The 19,910-nt window shown below is 45.3% G+C and overlaps 1 protein-coding gene across 3 annotated transcripts; it reads right to left on the bottom strand.

The window, feature by feature from the left end:
- Positions 1–5,505: 5,505 nt before the first annotated feature.
- VRTN (vertebrae development associated) lies at positions 5,506–19,543 on the bottom strand. 3 transcript variants are annotated; one of them, XM_039883787.1, is made up of 2 exons: positions 19,387–19,543; positions 5,506–8,527 (listed from the first exon to the last, which is right to left on the bottom strand). In XM_039883787.1, the coding sequence occupies exon 2, from the start codon at positions 8,524–8,526 to the stop codon at positions 6,409–6,411; it is 2,118 nt and encodes a 705-aa protein (XP_039739721.1). In that variant the 5' UTR covers position 8,527; positions 19,387–19,543; the 3' UTR covers positions 5,506–6,408. The 3 variants fall into 3 exon arrangements, with proteins under 3 accessions (XP_039739721.1, XP_039739722.1, XP_039739723.1); XM_039883788.1 differs by lacking the exon at positions 19,387–19,543 and adding an exon at positions 18,259–18,454; XM_039883789.1 differs by lacking the exon at positions 19,387–19,543 and adding an exon at positions 13,898–14,195.
- Positions 19,544–19,910: the final 367 nt, after the last annotated feature.

Raw genomic sequence — 19,910 nt, 5'->3', positions numbered from 1 at the left:
AAGAATAATCCAGAAAACAAGTTTTTTGATAATGATGATGGCTGTGAAAGGATATGGTAACAGTGACTGAGGCCCACGGGGGTCAAGAAAGGGCTCTCTGAGCAGGTGACATGACTGTGACTTGAGGGAGTAACAGCCAGTTCTGTAAAGATCTAGGGAAAAGCAATCCAGGGAGAGGAGTGACCACAAGGGATGTCACAGGCATCTCTGGAGGCACTCCAGCACATCTGACTGATTTGTAGAATTTGCTGATTTCTATGGTGTAAATATTCCATTTTGTCCAATTTCAAGCTATCAACATGACATGGTAATTTTTAGAAAGCTGATATTTTAAATGGTTTTGGGCCTCATCAAAGTGCCAGGGCCAAATGGCTGTATCAAATCCTGCTCTACTGGAGTTTTTTCCCAGCTACAGGCTTCAGTTATCCTCAGCTTTCCTTGGCCTCAGTTCCTCCCCAAATCACCCCCACGGGGTGCTCCTGTGAGTCTTTGAAAAGGCTCTTTTGTGCCCCATAGCACCACTGTCTACCTCTGCTACAGCTCATAACATATAACAAGGCCCTGGTTGAGAGACCGCCTTTAAAAACCAAAGTCTTATTGCACAGAAATGTCTTTCGATAGCAAATTATTATTGTAAAGGGATGCTATCTTTCTCTAATAAAATGAATTAAGATTATCATCTAAAATTCTGAACAAAGACATAAAATTGCAAACTATACTTAATGGACCCTGAGAATCCTTGAATGTAGGGTTAAGAACCAGTTATAGAGTGAGTATTTATAAACAGCTCCAGGGGGCATTAGGTCTTACTGAGATTTGTAACCTTGCTCTCTCTCACCTCCAGGACTCAACATATGTGGACTGAATGAATGAAGTATCAAATATCCCAAAGATACCATCAGCCTATCTCTTGTCCCATGAAGGTGAGGTCTAAGGATCAGCGGCCTCCACAGCCACCAGCACCTGTCCTGAGTACTGCAATGTAGCCTAGCAAGACCTCCCTCACTGTCCTACAATTCTGCCCTAAATGACAACAGATAACTCTGCCCAAAGTCAGGGAGTCTAGAAATAGTTTGGCTGACTATCAATATGCACAAGCCACAAAATTGCACTGGCACCCCTTCTGAGGCAGCTTGGGCTGGGGGCAAGTAGACCACAAAGCCACTCAGGAGCTCTCTGAATACCTGACCCCCGTCAGGCTGTGCTTTCCCTTCTGTCCTTGGCCTCCCAACAGCCTGCATCCTGAAGGCTGAGTCTAACAGGTGAGGCATAGAGGAGGATCCCCCCACAGCCTGTCCTCCATCCTTTGGGACCCTCAGGCAGAGGGTGATACATGAGCAGCTACCTGCCCAGTCTCCTCTTGGCTGCCCTCCTATCTAGGCTCTGCCAGCATTCTCCGCCTGGCAGTAAGGAGCCTCCAGAGTTAAGAGGATTTTGTGCTATTTTCAAAGTCGTTTTCCATGGAAATTTTTTTTAATACTGTTAAAACGACTTTCTGCTGCTTCTCATCTCCCTGAAATCTTCCTCCTCCTCTTCCATGAGATAAACCAGTAATGAAAACACTTAGGAATCTGCTAGTGACACCCTACGGGCACACTCGCGTGTCACTAGCCAAGGTTGGAGAAGGAAAATCATGCTAGAACCTTCCTGTTTGAGGTCAGGCCAGTGAGATGAGCAGACAGCACCCTGGGACAGAGGCAGCTCCCCTGGAATGCATTCCCAACCTTTGCTTCTCTCAGCCTTCCAGCCCCATCCTAACTGCCTTGTGTCAGGGCACCTGTCCCTCAGCTTCTCGTCCTCCATGACAGCCACCAAACTGGGGTGAGTGACCAGGATCATCTGAGGAGCAATTGAGGCATTTCCAAGAGATCCCAGACAGCCTTCTCAGAGAAGAGTTGGCCCTAGGGAACAAGTTGGGAAGGGCATCAGGATGAACTATGAGATGCCAAAGCCAGCATATGCTTCCTTGTGACCCCCCTGTGCATTTTGTGCATTCTGTATGGAAGCCTCTATCATATTGTCAGACTACTGCTGCCAATAAACCAAGGCCTTTGCAAGGACAAGAGCTGAGGCCAAATGGCTTTGTATCCAGTTTACAGCACAGGGCTCAGCCTATCATGGGTTGCTGGATAGGAGCCTATTACATCTTGCAGATCCCTGTGTAAGCGAAGATGATCCAGCACCTCAGCCACAAAAGACTGAACCAGATTGGGCAAGTGGGTGGCCTCATATATGATGTGGCTTGAGAGCTGTGCTCAGGGGAAAGGGTGCGGGTGGCCTGCACTAATCAAATTCTCTTCTTGCAATAACTCAGTAGTGTTCCTAGGGTCCTGTTGGGATGGAGAGAAAATTCTAGAATGATGCCAAGCTTTCTGGCCAATTCAGTTGATAACCTGATACTGGCAGTCACCGGGGTGAAAAACAGAGAAGAGCGGATTGGTGGGGAATGGGGGAATGAGCCCAGCTTGGGAGATGGTGAGATCGAAGAGCTAGTGGACCATCCAGAAGGGTAGTTGAGATACAAGATGGATGCTCAGGGCTCAGGAGCCACCCAGGGGCCCGAATGCTGGACTCCAGAGAAATATTTAAAGAGCAAGCTCATGCATTACAGTAGAGAAGATGATCTCCATCCAATACAAGACCCTGCCCCCAGGGGATAAATATATAAATATGTTTAAAGTATCCACATTCCACCTGTTGCTTTTTAGGGTGAAGCTTTTATATTCAAAATTTTAAGAAGCAGTTAACTTTACAACATCGCAAAATTTTGGAAGATGTAAAGCTAATCTCGCATATTCTGTTTTCTCTCTCTATTCACACATTGTTCATTTCACTGGAATGTCTGTATCTGCATCTGAGATAGAAGGTGGTGCGAAAAAATACAAAGAATTTCGACAAACGTCAGCTTCAAAATCGGCATGAAATATTCTTGGCAAATATGGTCCTTGCTTAGGTGTTTCTGTCTAAGCAGATTATTTTTTAAAAAAAAATGGCTTTTCTACACAAGAATAATTTTACCATTCCTATAAAACCTTTTCCAAATCAATAAATATTGACATATCACTTTTATCTTAATTTTTTCCAATAGATATTAAAGTATCTCCAAATGGGTTTGGGGTTCAGTGCTGGTCTCTGACAAAAAGACTTTTTTCAGTCTTGGGTCAGAAGTATCCCCGAGACTCCCCTTTAACCTAGAGGGTAACCTCGAGTAAGAATCTCCTTGAGCATTAGCTTCCTCCTAGAAAATAAGAATTAGATTCCCAGGAGTTCTCAAACTGGACACCACTGTTACCAATAGCAAATGCTCACTGAGCACTTCTGTGTGCAAGGAACTATAGTACAGGCATTACTGTAATCCCCGTTCTACAGATGGAGAAAGTGAGGCTCAGCAAGGCTAAATAACTCACCCATGTGTATACAGCCTCTCCAACGTCTAAGATGAGAATCAGTAGCTCTGGGTGGGTCCCTGGAATCTACACACCTAACAAGCTCCCCAGGGAGTATGATCTAAGTGGTTTTTAGATCCCCTTGTGAGACACTGTTCCAGGCAACAGAAGATCTGCTTTGGTTCTAAGATGGCAGGGAATGGAACAAACAGGAGAATCTAGAGCCCCACCAGGGCAGTTCTCAGGAGCAAGATTGATGCCATCCTCTGACAGCCAAGGCAGTGAACGGGGTAGACTGGGACTTGAACACAGCTAAATAGGGCTGTGCCTCCTGGGAACCTAGAGACTTTGTCTCTTGCTGCACCAGATTGCCACCTGCTGGTCCCAGGTGGCCATTGCAGTCCAGGTGAGAGTATCATTCCAATCCCTTCACCAATTACCCGCCTACCAAGCAACATTGCTTGGGGGTTCAGTGGTGACCCACAGGGTGTAAGAAAGACAAGCAATGACAATGTCACGTGATTTGAATTATGGGAAGGAAAACATAAGTAGTAGAGAAGGTCAGTCTGAATGAGTATGAGGGTTCAGTGGGGAAAAATAAGTCAAAGGTAGGTAGGGGCCTCATTAGTTTGGATTTTATGCTAAGGGCAATGGGAAATCCCATAATGAGTCAGTTTTATGTTTTAGTAAGATCATTCGGGCCTTTGTCAGGACAGAATGGGATGGTTTGAGTGGGGACAGTCAATTTGAAAACCATTCGAGTATCAGAGATGAGAGCAGCTGCTGGCCTAGATTAGGGGCTGGCTGTGGGGATGGAGAAAAACGGTCATTGAGAAATATTTAGGAAGTAGGATTGATTAGGTCTGATGAAATCAAATCCCAAATGATAATAACAGGAAATCACAGTGGCACCATTTCATTCATTCCTTCTTTCAACAAATTGTAGCACCTACTATGTGCCAGGAACTAATCTACCTGCTGGGAATACAATGGTGAAAGCAAGTCAGGAAAAAGCTCTACTTTTCATGAAGCTTATGTTCTAATAAGAACATAAACAAGAAAAACATCAGATGGGAGTATATAAAGGCTGATGCAATAGTGACTCAAAAATCTGAATGGCAAGGACTCTGCCATGTAAAGATGATAAGGAAAAGCACTCCGGACCAAAGGAACAAATGTAAAAACACTTAAAGTAGATTTGGCATGTTCAAGGTCAGAGGCAGCCAGTGTGGCTGGAATGTGGTGGTTAAGGGCAAGAGCGAGACAAAAGTAAGTGGAAGAGAGTGTCAGGGGCCAGATTATGAAGGCGTTGGCAAGGCAGAGCAAGGGATTCTGTGAGTGAAAGGAAGCCATTCACACATTTTAGACAGGAAAGTGACAGAATCAGATTTTGCTTAAAGCTCTCTAGGGCTACTCTATGGAAAATGGATTGTATAGGGCAAGAGTGGAAGCAGGGTGACTGGTAGGAAGCTGAGGTATAGGCCAGGAGCAATGATGATGGCAGCAGCCATCATCATTGGGGAGATTCTGGGCATATAGTGGATTCAGAGAATCAACAGGATTTGCTGATTGGATGTGGGGGTAAAAAAAAACAGCAGAACTAAAGACAACTCCACCAAACCATAAGGATGAGAGCCACTGCAGCAAATCTAGACAGGAGGAGGAAGGCCCTAAGGAAACTTTTCCCCCACTGACACCCCATTCTAAAGAGCAAAGACCTGGCCTTAAAGCTCAGACCCATTGGAAGGAGGGGAATGCAAACTAACCATTCTGAGGCTGATTCCTTATCTGAGACTGGGCCCAGCCTGCCTGGGCACATAGCACAGATATGACCCTCAAGCTGGCCTGGCCTCTGAACACTTAGCCAGTTTTCTCCTATCAGTGGGAGGCATCTTTTCAGGTAACAATGGCCCTGCTCCTAGCTGGATGAATACCCAAGGTTACAATTCTAAGCAGAATTCCCAGAGTAAGCACTTTCATCCCCCAAGCCCTGGACCTAAGAGTATCCCAGCAAGAGAGAAATGGCCATTCTCAGTCCCCTTAAACCAAAGGGGAACGTGGGAATGGGCAGTTCTCTCCTGGCAAAACAAATACCAGAGACCAAGGGCTGTGGGTACCACATCACTTTATTTTTTTGGTTTTGCAATTTCATCCTTGGACAATGCAAATTCAGTCTCTCACTTGCATGGCCACTCTGTGGTCCCTCACTGAAGATGGGGCACAGGCTCTGAGGGGAATCTCAGCAGAAAGACAGGGGTCCTCAAGAGTAAGCCAGGCTGGCAGAGGTCTACAGGGTCCACAGCAGATGGGCCGAGTACCAGCAAGCAGAGACTCAAGGGCCTCTCCCCCAACCCCTTACCATACTCCTTACAAGGCACAAGCCAGCCTTCAGTGATCCAGCTCAGGATCTTCCCTTAGAGGCCCCTGGTTCTTCCTTTCTATACATCCCTGCCTCAGCTCACACTGAGACAGGCTCCCTCTCCCTGGGGGGTGGCCAGACAGAGTCACTGACCTACTCCACATTTGATTTCTAATGTTCCTTTGGGAAATATATTTGAATAAGGAGGGTACCAAGGCCCAAAAGGAACTGAAGACATATATCCTGCCAAATGAGACAGATGGCCATGCTATAATGCTCCTTTCGTCCCCAGGAAAAGCTGAAATCAGCTATAGCTAACCAATCCCCCTTCAGACCCCCACATACATACGGCTTTCAATACCAGCAAGGGGGCTCAGCCAACCCACTTAAATCAAAATAAAAATCTAAAAGCAAGACACAACAATAAAAATAATGGCAAACAACTGAAGAGACCATCTCTGGTCCAGTGACTCTCTACAGAAGACCAGATGGCTGATTTCTGGCTCTCTGCCCTGGAGCCAGGAAACAAACACAAATCTGCCCTCAGACTTGGGGTAGACACTGTGGGAACCAAGCAAAGGGCATCCTGGCCAAGCCAGGGGGCAACTCAGATCACTGACCTCTACTGGTTCCCCTTCCTCCCAGCCCCTTTGCACCTGCACATCAACCATCAACCAAGGTGAGGCCATCGTACAGAGCCCGCTTCCACATGTAGTAGGTAGAGCGAGCAGTGAGAGGAAAGAGGGCACTGAATTCCTTGTATGAGGGGAAGCTCTTGGACTGAAACCTCTTCTGCAAAAATAGCTTGGCCTGAGCCTTGAACTTTGTGGTGGCGAGCACATCCATCACCAGCACCTCACTGTCCCTGCTGCCCGCCACTGCCACCACAGGTTGGCTGGACCGAGACCCACTGTGGGGCCGGCGCTGGGCCGTGGGCCCCTCTCGCCGGGCCCTCTCTATGGAAGGCCCTCCCTGGGCATCCCCTGGATCCTCTCCTGGGGAAGCTGGCATCTCCGGAATCCCCGCAGGTGGGGCTATGGCAGCTGTCACATTCCTGTCAACTTCTTTCTCTCGATTCTCCTCTGCCTCCTGCACTCCCTCTTTGCCCAATGTGGGGGTCTGCATCTGGAGTTTGGATAGGCTTCTGGGCCAACCCCGAGCAAGACTCTTCCAGACCCAAAAGGTGGAGGGGGACAGACTGGGGTAGCGGAGGCGAAAGCGACAAAAGGGGAGATGCCCACTCAGCACCTGCTTGCGGGCAGCCCTGCGCAGACGCCTCTGCCAACGCGACAGGGGCATCCTCAGGGGCAGGAAACCCCGGGGGGCGGGTGGTCCCTTACCCGCTTTCTCTGCCCCCTCTCCCGCCTCACCCTTCCAAGGGAGCAGGGCTTCTTCCCCAACAGATGCTGACTGGGGAGCCCGGGCTGTGGAAAGGGCCGGTGCCGGCTTGAAGCTGGGGTTCCTTCGGAGAGCCTTTCGGCGCCAGTTGTAGTAGGTGGACCTGGAGATGCCGGGGAACCTGCGTTTGAAGCAGCGATAGGGCACCAGTGTGTTCAGGGAGATGCAGTGCTCCAGGTACAACTTGGCCCGCTGCATGAAGACCATTCCGGCGCTTGCCACGGGCAGCAAGGGGCATCCCACCCCCTCAGCAACCTGCTCTTCTGGCAGCTTCTCCAGCTCCTCCATCACCAGCGCCTCCTTGGGGGCCGGAGGCTGGCAGGGGCCAGCGCCAAGCAGCTCGTTCTTCCAGGCATAATAGGTGGAGCGGGAGATCTCAGGGAACCTCTGGAGGAACTGCTGCAGCGACATCACACCTCCACGGTGGACACTGTCCTGCAGGAAGAGCTTGGCTGAAAAGAGGGTGGCCACCTTCTGCCGCTGCTCCTGGGACTGCCGCCGCCAGCGGTAAAAGGTGCTCTTGGTAACACTGTAGCGCCCACAGAGTTGGGAGTAACTGAGGCCAGGTTCACGGTCAAACAGCTCCGGGGTCTTAGCCAGCGGTGGCGGAGGAGCTGGGGCCGGGCCGGTAGCATCTTCAGCCTCCACCTCCTCCAATCCCACCACAGGGGCAAAGTACTGGTGGCGGAAGAGGTGGCTGGTGAGGGGCTGCCCAGCCCACATGATGTGCAGTGTGGCGGGCGTGTGTTCACAGCGGCGGGGCCGGATGATGCGATTAAAGTAAGGCCGAATCTTGAGGTTGCGCATGGGATAGATGGAGTAGATGTTGCGCTGAAGGACGGAGGCGAGGGCGTACAAGTGCCACACGTTGGAGAAACTGCTAGGGAAGCAGGTAGCCTTGACGTCCGCATCGAAAATGGCTTCCAGTGTGGCAGAGGGCAGGCTGGTCATCTCGGGAGACTCCTCGGAGACCAGGGAGTAGCGCACGGCCTGCAGCATCACCTTGGAGTCTATCATGCCCTGCAGGTAGTAGTGTCTGTGCAGCAGCATCTCCACCACAGTGCGGGCCCGCAGCTCCAGGCTGAGGCCCGCGTCACCCCACAGTAGCATGCTGGCCGCCTCAAAGAGCAGGCTGCCCTCGCCCTTGCACACCAGTGGCAGCATGTTCCGGGGAGCGTCCTCTGGGTACAGGCTCAGGGCCACCGAGTCCACCTCCAGCACCTGGGGCCTAGGGACACCCTCCCGACATGTAGGGAGGGTGAAGGAGGACAGGACCTGCTTGGCCCCCAGAGCAGCACTGATAAGACCCTCCAGGCCCTCGGACTCCACTGCCTCCTGCAGATCTTGGAGCACCTGCTGTACCAGTTGCTCCTGAGATGTCATCCTGCCAGGGCAAAGGATAGAGGGCAGAGGTCAGGATAAGGTACTCAGATGATACTCAGCAATGATGCCCCGTTACACCTGCGCCTTCTCCCTCGAGATAATGTCCAACCACTTCCACTCCTCCAGAGCAGATAAATGGCTAAGTGCCTCCTGAGGCTTATTTAATCCCTCGGTGGTAGTAAGAGATTCTTATATTAGCTTAAGCAAGTCACTTAACCTCCCTAGGTTTCTGGTTCCTTTTCTGTTAATATGGGGACAATAATAAAAGTATCTACCATATAGGGTTGTCGTGAGTATAAATGAGACAATGAAAGAATGGAGATATATAGGCATAGACACACACTTATATATTCATCCTTAGAACAGTGCCTGCATATAATGCTATAGAAATGTTAGGTATTATATATTAGAGTATTATCTAGTACTATGCATGTTACATAGTACACCTATAAAAGCTGTACCTCGGTACCTGGCAAAGACTTACTATATCACATATAGCCAAAATCGGCCTACCTTTCCCTAGAACAGTGATTCTCAAAGATTCTCAAAGGCCCACAGGTCCTTGGGATTCCCTGGGACTTTTGCAGGAGTTTTGCAAGTTAAACTATTTTCAAAACAATACTGAGAAATACTAAGATAACAACACTAAGATATTATTTGCCTTTTTCATTGTATTAACATTTGAGTAAAACTGTGGTACCTTAGCATAAATCAAACTGTACTAGAAGTCATTATTTTCTTCACCACCATGTAGTCGTAGTTGGGGGTGGGGAAAAAGAAAACACTAGGTTCACTCAAGAATGTCCTTGATGAAACACTAAGGTTATTATTGTTAAAGTCAGTCTTTAAAAACTGACTTCGTTATTGGGAGTAACAAAATGGCGAGTACACAAAAAGCATTTCTGCTGCATACTGAAGCATGAAGTTCGCACATGACCATTGTTTGGGTTGTATGATGAACTAGCCGCTTTCACCATGGCATACCATTTTTACTTCAAAGAACGATTGAGAGACATCAGTCATTTAGACACAGGTATATTCGGCAGACTAACTTCTAATTTCTCAAAAATGAGTAAAGCGAGCCTGCTACTTCCAGGAAAACTACTATTTGCTGTCAGTGAAATCTTGAGCTTTCATTTGAAAATGAGAATTTTGGAAAACCTGTATCCACTACAGTGAGCTTGACAGCTTCCCAATATCTAAAGATTTTCCTGATGGGATCAGTGGCAACACTATAAATCTAACTTTTTATAATGTATAATGGGATTGTCAACATTTGAAGATCTACATCATTCAACAAACTAATTGAATTTCCCAAATAACAAGTGAGTGATGCTACAAAGTCATGCACGAGTAAAAGATCCAATCAAAGTAAGAGAAAGCAATGAATCTCGATACAGCAGGGTAGAAAAAATTCATGGATATTGTTTGATTCTACATTATAACTAAGCTTTGAGAAACTACTTCTCGAGTTTTGGTGTAGTTATCAAAGAATATCTACTGAAAAAGCTATCGAATTATTCTTCCTCTTTAACAATAACAAAAAATTCTTCCTCTTTTCACCTGTATATCTGGATAAAGTTGGATTTTCTTCACATAATTCTACCAAAACAATATTTCACAACGATCAAACAGAGAGACAGAGATGAGAATCTACCCATCTTTACAGAAATTTGAAAAGTGTAAAAGAATGTACTTTTCTCACTAAATATTTTTGTTCTGGAAAAGTTTTCGTAAAACGTTTGTTACTGTGTAACATGTTTGCTGTTTCTTAATAAGTGTTTTCTAAATATCTGGTTTAATTTTGAATATACATTGACAGATGGAACCTATATAAACAAAAGTGCTTCAGGGCCCTCAGTTCTTAAGAGCACACAAGGTTCCCCAGACCAAAAAAGTTTGAGACCTGCTGCCCTGGAACAAAGTTAGTCTTTTCAAAGGAGTGGCAGCAGCCTAGCCACTGTGCAGACATAGATCAAATCACTGAGATTTACTGAGCATTTACTATTTGCCATGAACTATTCTAATCCTGCTATCTGTATCTCCAATTTACAGGTGAGGAAACTGAGACAATGGAAGGTAGTCTAAGTTGCCCAATTTGCCCAAAGTCCCACAAGTGGTACAGCCAGTAGTTGAAACCAGATGCTCTTAAGGGCCTAGAATACATCTCATCTAGTTTAAACTGCCAGCAACCTTTCCAACACAAACTAATCATCCTAATTCCGGATAGGTTTTCAGTGTTGTATTGCAAAGCAAATTAATATTCCTTTATGGACACTGTTTTTAAATTTAAAAGGAGACTATTATCCCTTCTCAGATCTTTGTTCTCACAGAGAATTTAAGAGTTCAATAAATCGCTTTAGATAAGCCTTAGGTTTAAAAATTGTGTTTGGGTGTATCCATTTGTCAACTAATCGAACTTCACACTTAAAAGGGATGTGTTTGAGTGTAAATTATGGTTCAGTAAAGTTGAAAAAAGTTTTTAAAGCAGTGAAAGAGTATCACCAGAATTTTACTTGATAATCATTTAAAAAGAAAGCTTTTTAATAACTGGTAATCAGAAACACCTTTGGATAAAATTTCTCAGCTGCAGGGTTTTTAAACGTGTGTGCTGCGACAAATCTGGTCTCACCTCTCATCTAATTTCTATTTGGGCCATATTATTATTCGACCCTGGAATTGGGCTTTTAATCTGTTCATCTTTTATGTAGATCTACTTTTTAAAACCAAATAATTTTTTTTGAAAACTAGGAGATAAAATTCCTATCAGTCCTTAGTGAAGACAGCACTTCTTGAAGAACAAACTGCGTACACACAGAAGAGCTTTTTCATTCTGGCAGACAACAAAGATGCTGGGGGTTTTGTTTTTCTTGCATGTCACTTATTGAACACTGCTCTACAGCTGCATATAAATGAGCATTCTCCTAGCTACTTTGCAGACAAAATTACTCAAACAGCTACCACTTACCTACTGCTTACTATGTGCATTTAACTTTGGTAATTCAACTAAAATCTCAAAAAAAAAAATAAGAGAGGATGATTAATTTAAATTGTGTGGGTGACTCTTTCTGCCCTTCCACTCAGTGAGACTATTTCCTAAGCAGAGCACAATGTTCCCTCATGTGATTACAAGTTTCTGTGGGCATGGGGTGAGCATTTGGATTTCAGGCTTCTCAGAGGTAATTTTGTTTATACAGTATGCAGTTCACACCTTTCCTGCTTGTGAACTACAACTCCATCACACACGCACCATTGCTAGGATGTCTATTTCTAGTTCACACCTAGAGAAACAGAGGCTGGGGAGTTAAATAACTTTTCCAAGACCACATAGCTATTAAAGCTATGAAACCCTAAGCAAGCTAACTCCAGAGCTCCCCTCCCAAACACTGTAAATACACCACCCAAAAGGACACATCATCCAAAATACTTATTATCCAAAGGATCCAGAAACACACATATTTTTGGAGCTTTGAGACAAACCTGGCCATTTTACAGATAAGGAAATTGAGGTCCAGAAAGGTAAAGTTGACTTGCCTGATTCATGCGGGAGTATCCGAACACCTTCAACACAATGTCCAGATATGCCACACTTCCTCCTGCACAAACCCCACCCCTCCCAACCCTACCCTGTTCCACCCTACCTACTAGGCCCAGGCCCAGGCCCACCCTGCTCCACCCTATCTCATTCCTTCCTCAGAAGAGGAAGGTGTGAGTAGGTAATACCCCACTTCTGTTTTCTTCAAAAGCTTGCTGAGAAAAAGAGGCTCTGCATCTCACATCCACTCAAGGGCGTCTGAACCACCAGAGAACGGGGCACTGGGGAAAGGCCAAAGGCTGTACGGCTACACCAATCATCTTTAAGTAGACAATTGGTTGATGGAGTTCAGGTGCAAGTCTTTTTTTCAGCAGCGGTTTCCTGGAAATGCAATGCAAAACAGATCTGGCAATTGCCAGGTGCATTCATGAATTAGGTGCAGAAAGTGAGAGCTAACCTATGGACTCTGCCCAGGTGGCCTCCCCTGACAACACTTGGAAGGGATCTGAAAAGGAATGAAACCGAGGAGGGAAAGCCCCCTCAGATTACACAGGTCCCCCTGGCTTGAGGCTGGAAGAGAAAAAAACAAGACATCCTGAAAGCATCCAGCCTGCGTCTTAGCACCTAGGAGGATCTCTGGAGCCAAGGAATGAATGCAGACCTGAGCAACTCTGCAGGAGACTCAAAGCCTCACCTTCACCAAGGCCAGCTTTTCTCCTCCCCACCCCACCCCCACCCCACCCCATCTCTTTATCTCAGGCAGATGGGGTTTCGGGAGCTCTGGTCTGGCCTCTGTCCCTTGCATTTTACAGGGGTGAGCCAGTGCTCTGGGGAGGGCAAGGGAAGGAAGAGCCGGGGGACCTGCCGACAGGATGCCGGTCGGTCTCCTCTGGCCTCTAAAACAAACTCCTCCTCTGCCAGCCTCATCCTGGGCTCTGCATTTGCTCATCAAGGACCCCATCCCTCCTGTTCTCCCACCCAACAATTATTGAGGGAGGGCCACAGAGGCCTCTGCCTTCGGCGAGACTAGGGTAAACCAGCAGGCATCTCACCCAGCCTGGCTCCGTGCCTCTCTGGCCTGCCCTTCACTCTTCCAGTCACACTGGCCCAGCTGCTCAGGCTGCAACACTAGCTCAAGGGAGTGCCAGCCATCTAGGCTCTCTCCCTGGTGGCCAAAAGGTCCAGCAAGGAATGGAAATAGGGATCACAGACACTGGCTGGGGGCAGGAGAGTCCATCGCTGTAACTTCTCAAGGAATTTCCCACTACCAAGGGCAGCGGGTGCACCTGGGAGCGCACCAGGGCAGGCCCGAAGTCACCAAGTCCGCCTGGGCAGTTCCAAAGTTAGTTGCTCTAGTGGACCACACGTCTGGAAGGGAAGAGGAAGGTGGAGTGCGGCCCACAAGGGGAGGCAGGCAAGCCACCAGTTTCTCCTGGGGGTGCCAGGAGGCAAAGGGTGACTGGGAAGAGAGCTGGCTGGCCTGGGCATCTGGGACAAGGGACCCAATCCAGGAAGCTCCAGGAGTCTGGGGAGGGGCTGAGGCCAGACCATTGTAGAGTGTGGGGAGGGGAGATAGGCAGGCGGGTGGGGGTGGGGATGGAGCTGGTGGTGCGGATGGGGAGAAAAGAACTTGAAACAATGCCTCACCTCCCCTCTCCACACACACACGCACACGCACACTCACGCACTCACGCACTCTTACGGCATCTTCTCGGAGCCACCCGTTGATCCCTGGGCCCTTTAGAGACCCAAGGCAAGCCTTCATTCTTTTCGGGCCTCCTAGCTGTACAGGCACCCACCTTTCCTAATTTTGAGGAAACTTCCTAGTTTACTGACCTCGAGGGTGACCCAGAGCCCTGGGGTCGTCCACTTCTCACTCCACCTTCCAGCTTGGGACATTTAAGTCACCCTGAAGGTAGTGTCCCCAGCTGAGCGCCACTCTCACTCCAGAACTGGTTTCATATTTGCCTATTGAGCATGGACTGTCTACAGCCAACTGGCTGGGGGAGGATGGGCTTAAGCCACTCCCCCCAGGAAATCGCCCACCCTCAAGTGCTCTGGTCCCAAGATGAAAGAAGTGCAAATTCGGGGGTCACTTCCAATGGTAAAGCGATAGCAGCTATTGTCTCATCCACACTACCCAGCTGGGGGTGTTAAAGCGCCTGGACCTGGCTCTGAAACCAACCCCGAACTGCGCAGGAAAATTCGAAGGTTGAAAGATTTTCAGAGTTTGGGAGGAGGAGAGGGGAGGAGAAAGGTTTAGAAAGAATGACCTAAAGCAAGCAAGTCTGTGGCCAGGCTGAGAGAAGGGGCGGGGCGGTGGCCCTGGAGCCCAGAAACTGGCCTGGGACGATCGGTTAGAGATTTGGGGGTTTCTCTGAAGCTTCAAAATGCATCTCTTTCTGAGGCAGCTCTCCCATCCCTTGCCCTACAAGATAGGAAGCTGGAGAACTCACTGCCCCCACCTTGGTGTAAGCCCCCTTCCCTTCCAGAAAGTTCCCACTTTCTCCAAAGCCTCCATCCCCACCTTTTTCTGAGCACTCCCCAGGCTGGAGGCTCAACACCTCTCCCAAGAGTGTGCCTGGGCCAGAGCTGCTTCTTTCAGGAGCCAGGGTGCCTATCCCAGGACACTTAGTTTTCCGTGCCCCAGGATGCAGATGGGAGTGCGTGGTCCCTGGGGCGTCTATCCTCAAAGCTCACCTCAGACCAGGGGCCTCAGATAATCCCGGAGGAACCAGTCCTATCCGCCCATCTAGTCCCTGCTGGTGGGGGAGGTAAAGGCCACTGGATTGCAGCCTTTGGTGGTATTGTCCTCCAGGGACTTTCCTGGCCAACTTTAACCCTTTAGAGTGCCGGGGCTAGCTGCTTCCCTCCCGGGCTCCAGTCCCCCAACTGCTCCTCTTTGTCGCCTTATCCCTGGCAACCCATTGTTAAATGCCTTCGATATTGGTTATGCCTCAGCTCCACTATTATTTTCTCCTCTGCCAGTCATGAGCTCTACACTTACCACCTAAATCAAAAATCCTTTCTCACCCACGCAGGCGCCCTGGACGGGAAGCCACCACAAGTGAGCTCAAGCACAGCCCTTTCATCATAATCACTCCAGCCCCACCCACTATGATGGCAGTGCCTGGAGGCAGCAGCTTGGAAGTCACCTGGAGTTGGATTTGAATGCCAACCCTGCCCCTTACTAGATAGAGTATGGCCTTGAGCAAATTGTTGAGACCCTTGGGGCCCTGACTTGGAGGTTAATGTAACACAACTTTTACCCGATTGAGTTGTTGGGTAGATTCAATTAAATGACACATTTAAAGCATTTAGGACTGTGCTTGGCATAAAGCAAGTAGATCCCAGTTCTGGCCTCTCCAGTTAATTTGAAAAGATTTTTAAGTTCTTGATATAAATGCAGTATTTAAAAAGCTTCAGAGAATAGCGGTTATCTTGTAGAAAGAGATGGAATTATGAGATATTTCTTCTTTCCCCATTATATCTTTCTGTGTCTTTTGACAGTCTGCGTTACTTGCTATCATTTTAAAAAGCAATGGAGATCATTTAAAATTCTTTAAAAGGCTAATAGAATCTGTAAAAGTATTTTTTAAAAAAGAAATTACAGTGATGAAAAGGTTTGTTGGTGATTCCATTACCAAAGTAAGAGCCTTATTTATAGACTGAGAAAATTTAGAATTGAGAAAAGTTTAAAGTACAAGGAAGAAAAAATTACCTATAATCTCATTATCTAAAGACAGCTATTGTGAACATTTTGGTATATTTCTTTCCAATCTAGTTTTTTTTTTTTTAATTGACATATAAGTTAAACATTCTCTTTACAAAAGATTCAAATGGTACAGAGTAAAAAATAGAGTAAATTTTTTTTCTGTCCCTAACACATTCTCCTCACTGCTTATCTGCCAGTTCTTTTTCTGTGCATTTTCATCTTTTTCTGTGCATACACACATGTATATTTTTCCAGACTCTCTATGCATATTTATGTTCTATGTTAAGCATTTTAAAACTGTTTTTGACTAAATAATATACATTATATATGTCCATAATATATATTATACACAAGTGATATATAAATAATAATATATTATTTAAAATGCTTGTATATTTTGGTTTGGGAATTTACAAAAGGATTCAGGACTGAAATTTCAGCCCTGTTCCTTGTCTACAGTTTCTCCAGAAGTAGCCAATATTGTTTCTAGGGTACTAGTCCAGGAATATATTATGTATAAACAAGCAAATGTCTGAGAGAGTGCTTTTTTTTCCTTTTTTTCCTTTTTTTTTCCTTTCTTTAAAGCACTGAACACTGTTATGCGCTTTGCTTTTTTCACTTTATTTTTTTATCCAGAGCCACCGCTGTCCAGTGACATGTAATGAGAGTTTCTCATGCACTTATATTTTTTAAGTAGCCACATTAAAAAAGTTAAAGGAACAAGTGAAATTAATGTCAATATATTTTAATTAAGCCAATATATCTGGAATATTATCAATTTGATGGGAAATCAATATAAGACATGATTAATAAGATATAGTACATTCCTTTTTTTGTACCAAGTCTTCAAATTTCCATGTATATTTTCCACTTATAACACATCTCAATTAGTACTAGCCACATTTCATGTAGCCACATGTGGCTGGTGACAAATGTATTAGCACATATCTTGACATTTAGATGTAGCATGAAATACATTTTTTGAACAAAAATAATGTACTCTCCAGTCCCTTATGGATGAACATCAAGGTCACTTCCATCTTTTGCTCTCCTTAAACCATGCTACAATGGGTAACCTTGCACATCCATAATTTTGGCATGAATAGGTATAACTATACTTTCAAAACGTATGTGCGGTAGTAATTTGTATAGATTTTGCCAAATCCTTAGAAGTCGTACCAGTTTATTTCCCCAAAAATGAAGTATGAGAGTGTAGGCTCCTTAACCTCTGGCGTGTACAGTGTATTATCACAGTTTTTTAAAATTCTTTGCCAACCTATTGGATGAAAAAGTAGTCCCTCAGTATGGTTTTAATTTACCTTTTTTTATTTGCAGTAAGGAAGAGCATTTTTTGTATATTTCATGTATTTAAGAGCAGTTCATGTTTCTTTTCCTGTGAATATCTTTTGCCCATTTTGCTATTGGGTGATAGACCTTTTTCTTACTGATTGATAAGTTTTGTATAAGAAGAGCCCTTGGTCAATGATAGGAATTCAAAATATTTTTTTCTGAGTTTGTGGTTTATAATTGGGCTTTGCTTATGGTGTTTTTTCATCCTAAAGTAATCTTTATATTATTACATACATCGAACATATCTGTCTCTTTTTTTAAATGGGTTTATGAATTTGATAAACTTCAATATACTTTTATTTAAACTATTAAGATGAGGTGTCACAAAATTAAGGGCCTGATCATAAGGTGCCCAAACACCAAAAATCCCAGATCTCCAACAATAATTAAACAATTCTTACAAATAGACATCTTTAGTTAATATGTACCTTGCTTTGAACAAAATTTAGATTTAGGAAGCAGATAAGTCAGGGATAATCCTTCACTTATAAAGGGACATACAATAGAAAAGCTTCCTTGAACTAATGAGCTAAGATAAGTAATTAACTATGCTTAAATGTACAGCTTTCCAGGGGTCATATAAGTAAAGGTTCACCTGTATTTTCATCAGCTACGAAAAACAAGACCTGTATCGAGTGAAGCAGTGAAGAGTCTGAGTTTGAGAATACAATGGCAGAGTTGAAATTCCAGCTCTGCCCTGTGTGCCCTTGGACAAGTTTCCTTATATCTCCAGACCTAATCCCTCACTTAAAAAAAAATGAAGATAATAACACTCAAGAGGTTACTATAAAGATTAAATGAAAAACTACTTCTGAAGTTCTTAGCACAGGTCTAATGATAAAATGCTCAGTAAACAACACTACTATTAGATTTAGCTCTCTTCCCTACTCATTCTTGCTACAGAGATTTAAAGATTTCATCCATCTATTCATTCAATTAATTCATCCACTCAATGCCTTATTGAATAATTTATATAATTCATAGATTTGTCCATCATCCATTCAATCATTTACTTATTCAGTTATTCATTCACTCATATATTCACTCATACATTTTCATTCATTCAACAGATATCTGAGCTCTTAATTCGAGGTCCTGGGCTAGCCCTGAGGACACTGCAATGTCTACAAACCTGAATCTAGACTCCAAAGTCCGAGAGTTGAGGCTCAAGTCTTCTCATTTATTCTACAACACAACAAACACCTATTGTGTTTACTGTACACAAAGACTCTGTGGCTGCTAGTTTTACTTCTATGACATAATCCCCCGGTTTCCTTTCATTTCTTTGTTCCTTTTTCTCTTCTTTTTCCCCTTCCTCCATTCACCTCTTTTACCCTCTCTTTGCCTCTACCCAGGCCTTGGCAAATAGCAAAAAACAGATGACCACTCAGACTCTGTAGTCAGATCAACCCAAGTTGAACCTCACCTCCTCTACTTTCTAGCTGAGAGAATTTAGACAAATCCGACCCCCCTCAGTTTTCTCATCCGTGAAATGAGAAACCTCCACTAAACGATTGAATTAAAGATGGATGTCACTCTTTTGCTGTGAAGAAACATTTAATACCAAGGAGATATAATTATCAATTCAAATCACAATTAGTTGAGCATCTACTCTATGTAGGCATGATGCTCAGTGCTGTGAAAGACACACGAAGCGCTTATGCAGTCTCTTCCAGGCATAGCCCAGATGGGTACATAGTGAGCGCTCAGTAAGAGCTACTGTTACTTGCTATTTCCATGGTAAGGGATAAGTATTCTTCGAGCCCCTCACTCCGGACTACTGATATTTCTCAGAGACCTGTGCTAAGAGAGCTATCGGCTGATACTGACGTCTGTTTTCATGTCCAGCTCTGACAATCAGGCATTATTTACGGTTTTAAAGCCATTTAATTTTGTGGTAAATTTGAATATAAACTGGGCATTAGCATTTACTAAGGAATTAAATTTGTTAAAAGTGATCAAAGTAAGCAAATGTCCTAAATTTTCAGATACACGTGTAATAATTTAGGGATGAAATGACAGGACCTCAAGAATCTGCTTTGTAAGAACGAGAGGAAAAGAAGAAAGAGTAAAGTATATATGGCAAAATGTCAGTAATTATTGAATCTCGGGGATTCATTTTCCATTCATTCAGAGTTGGTTCATTATGCCGTTCTCTCAATGTTGGTGGGTTTAGTAAGTTTTATAACAGAATGTTTAAATATTTATTTTTGAGGAGTGGGAGTAACACGTTAAGAAAGCAAGAGGGAAGAAAACTTACCTGCAAGCAGCATTCCCACTTAGGTGGAGAGCGAGCAGCCCCTGTCCTTAACCAGGAGGAGAGCAAGCAAAAGTGCCTGGGTGGGCAAAGTCATTGGCCACATGGATCGACGTCTACTTTGTTTGCAGGGATCTTGCTAGGTGCTTCACACAGCAGCTCAAGGAATGTACCAGGAGAGGAAAGAAGGCTTGAGGATAACTAACACCCCGCCCCACTCCACACACCCCACCCCCAGCCCCCACCCCCCCCACTCCTCCCCATCATCCCCACCCCCCCCACCCACGCCCCAAGGAAACAGGCACAGGTACCCCACTAGGGGAACAGCTAGGTTTCAAAACTCAAACAAGTTTTCAAGGGCTTGTGGTCCCCAGCCCCCAAGTTCATCGAATTTCTTCTGTCACCTCTATTTCACCCATAAAGAGGAAGCAAGACTACAGGCCAAATTCGAGGTCACCCGATCATTCTGTTTATAATCTCAGGCCTGGTGCCCTTGATCTTGGTTAGTTTATTCCCAATTTTTTCTA

The sequence above is a fragment of the Pteropus medius genome, unplaced genomic scaffold (genome assembly GCF_902729225.1).
Source record: "Pteropus medius unplaced genomic scaffold, Ma_sr-lr_union100, whole genome shotgun sequence".
NCBI classification, from domain to species: Eukaryota; Metazoa; Chordata; class Mammalia; order Chiroptera; family Pteropodidae; genus Pteropus; species Pteropus medius.
This window is presented reverse-complemented; position numbering and strand designations above follow the sequence as displayed.

Bases quoted from the DNA above. Each gene is read 5' to 3' on its own strand.
- VRTN (XM_039883787.1), bottom strand. From the start codon at position 8,526: ATGACATCTCAGGAGCAACTGGTACAGCAGGTGCTCCAAGATCTGCAG.